This window comes from Phacochoerus africanus, chromosome 2, assembly GCF_016906955.1.
Source record: "Phacochoerus africanus isolate WHEZ1 chromosome 2, ROS_Pafr_v1, whole genome shotgun sequence".
Classification (NCBI taxonomy): Eukaryota; Metazoa; Chordata; class Mammalia; order Artiodactyla; family Suidae; genus Phacochoerus; species Phacochoerus africanus.
In genome coordinates, this window is record NC_062545.1 from 181,719,805 (window position 1) to 181,722,373 (window position 2,569).

General features: G+C 43.8%; 1 protein-coding gene across 1 annotated transcript; it reads right to left on the minus strand.

Moving 5' to 3' along the window:
* Positions 1-338: 338 nt before the first annotated feature.
* RPS29 (ribosomal protein S29) lies at positions 339-2,266 on the minus strand. The gene is made up of 3 exons (XM_047767261.1): positions 2,117-2,266; positions 1,788-1,887; positions 339-436 (listed from the first exon to the last, which is right to left on the minus strand). The coding sequence occupies exons 1-3, from the start codon at positions 2,176-2,178 to the stop codon at positions 428-430; spliced, it is 171 nt and encodes a 56-aa protein (XP_047623217.1). The 5' UTR covers positions 2,179-2,266; the 3' UTR covers positions 339-427.
* Between the last annotated feature and the right edge of the window lie 303 nt (positions 2,267-2,569).

The window sequence follows — 2,569 nt, forward strand, 5'->3', positions numbered from 1 at the left end:
TACACTTCCCCAGCAACACTATTATTTTATTAAAAAAAATTTCATGGTCATAGTATCATCACCTACTACTGAGACTCAGGGTTAGTAGAGGTGGATTTACCATGATGTTCTTAAAAACCTAAACTTCAGTGTCCCTAACCTCCATGAGCTCCTTTTAAGGCTTTAAGAGGTACACTAGCAATGTATTTAACTGTTTAAAATTTCACAGCTAATTTAACCACCATCAGTTAAGACGCTTTTTTCCACTTCAGCTTCCATTGGCACTTTCCCTCCTGTTGGATGACACTGTAGCAATCGATCTTGATACTGCTATTCCATTCACACTAAAACACTCATAATTAGAATTTTTAAATGTTTATTTTATATACAAAGAACTAACATTGTTTCTGCATAAGGTGGATGTCCTGGATGACCCATTCAAGGAAGCTTAGTCCAACTGAAAAAAAAAAAGCAGACAGAAAAATGAATTAATTCAAAATGCTTTTAAACGTTTTATTCTCAGAAAAATGGCTCACTATAGAATGAGTTTAACCTGAAAATCTGACCCACCCAAAATATCAACATCTAGATTTACTTAACACCTACTTCAAGTTGCTCCACACATCTGTTATATTTTAGTCAGTGAATTTCATTATTGATATTCCCCCTTCTATGCTCAAAGAAATTACCCACTAGAAAAACACTGCTACATATAATTTTTACCAAAAAAGAATTCAGGATGGTCATTAAGTAACTAATCACATGGGTAATATCTTGGTACTCAATGTGTGCCAGACACTATTCTATGAGCCATTCATAACTCATTTAATCCTAACATCTGAGAAATGGGTCACAAACTTAGTAGACTTAAAGCCACTCTTTCATCTGTGTTATGCTACTGACAAGTTATTTAAACTTCCACACTGTAACACAAAACATGTACTTGTTAAGCATTTCGTCCAAGCCAAAAGTTTAAGCTCTAGATATTTTGCCTCTGTCACATAAGTGTCACATTAACAATTATTACCCACAGTAATTCACCAAAATAAGAACACTTTTTTTGGCTGCACTCTCGGCATGTGGAAGTTTCTAACCAGGGATCAAACCTATGTCACAGCAGTGACACCACCAGATCTTTAAGCAACTGAGCCACCAGGCAACTCCCAAGCACATATAAAGAAGCAGGTTCTACTTAATTACTGAGGCCTAACTATGAATCAAAAGGCCAGAGATGCAGCTAAAAGACCCAGGAAGAAATTAGTTTTCACCTCTGAACTTTATATATACATTAATTTTTGCAACAATACTGCCATTTAGCTTCCACAGGTAAAACCTTTGCTTCAAGACACGTGACCCAAGTCATTATGACTACCTGCCTGAATCCTCAAAAAAATACATGGCCCCAAACCTCAAGCTCATTCCCCTACATGACACTAACTCGTAACTCAACATTTCAAGACAGTGGTCAACTCATGTACTTTTCTTAAAAATAGCTAGATAGAATTAGAGATCTAATGTTGAATTTTAGCATGGTTTCATAAAGTAAATAGTTTTATACACACTTTACACGGCACCTCGAACTGGCGAAAATGGTAAAATGGGATTACAAAGACTTCTTTTAAGGCCTTCACTGCATCCCCGCCATTCTATTCACGTGGCTGCCACAAACCCTGAACAGTGTCATCCTTTACCAAGAACAGCGCTGCTAACTAAAGGCAGAAAACGTCATTGGCCGAAAGCCCACACCAAGGAACTACCCCTCGTTGGCCTCTCCCGGAAATAGGAGTATGCGGCCCGCGGACGCATACCTTGATGAAGCCAATATCCTTCGCGTACTGGCGGAAGCACTGGCGGCACATATTGAGGCCATATTTCCGGATCAGACCGTGCCGGTTTGAGCAGACTCGGCTGCAAGTAGAAAAAATTAACGCAAGTCGCAGAAAGTAAACAATTCGGCACTCAGAGAGCCACCACCCACACTACGGTCACCAAGGACCCATGAGAGGCCTGTAATGGCGGCAATCAAGCTCCGATTCCGTCTCCCCCCACGCGCAAACCTGCGGAGCTCCTCCATTCTATTTCAAGCAGCGTCGCGCCCCTGAGGAACCCGTCCCTGAAGTCACATTCTGTTTCTCACCAAGAGCGAGAACCCTGACCGAATTTTCTTGGATGGCTCCAGTAGAGCTGCTGGTGACCCATCTTGCTCTCTCGGCTGCAACGAGGCAAAAGGACAGACTTAGTGCACGCATGCGCTCTTCAAAATTTTGGACGCAGTTTACCCAGAAGGCAGTGCGGACCAGTGACGCGTGCGCAGTGTGGCCACGCTGTTCCTCGGGGGTGGGAGTGAAGAGGAAGCATGGAAATAGTCTGGGCGGGCCCTGCTGATGACGTCACCACACCTCAGCCTCTAGTTTTGTCTTGCGCTTTCTGCCACCGCCGGGCGCGGTGGCGCGCGCCTGTAATCCCAGCTACTCGGGAGGCTGAGGCTGGAGGATCGCTTGAGCCCAGGAGTTCTGGGCTGCAGTGCGCTATGCCGATCGGGTGTCCGCACTAAGTTCGGCATCAATATGGTGACCCTCCGGGAGCGGGG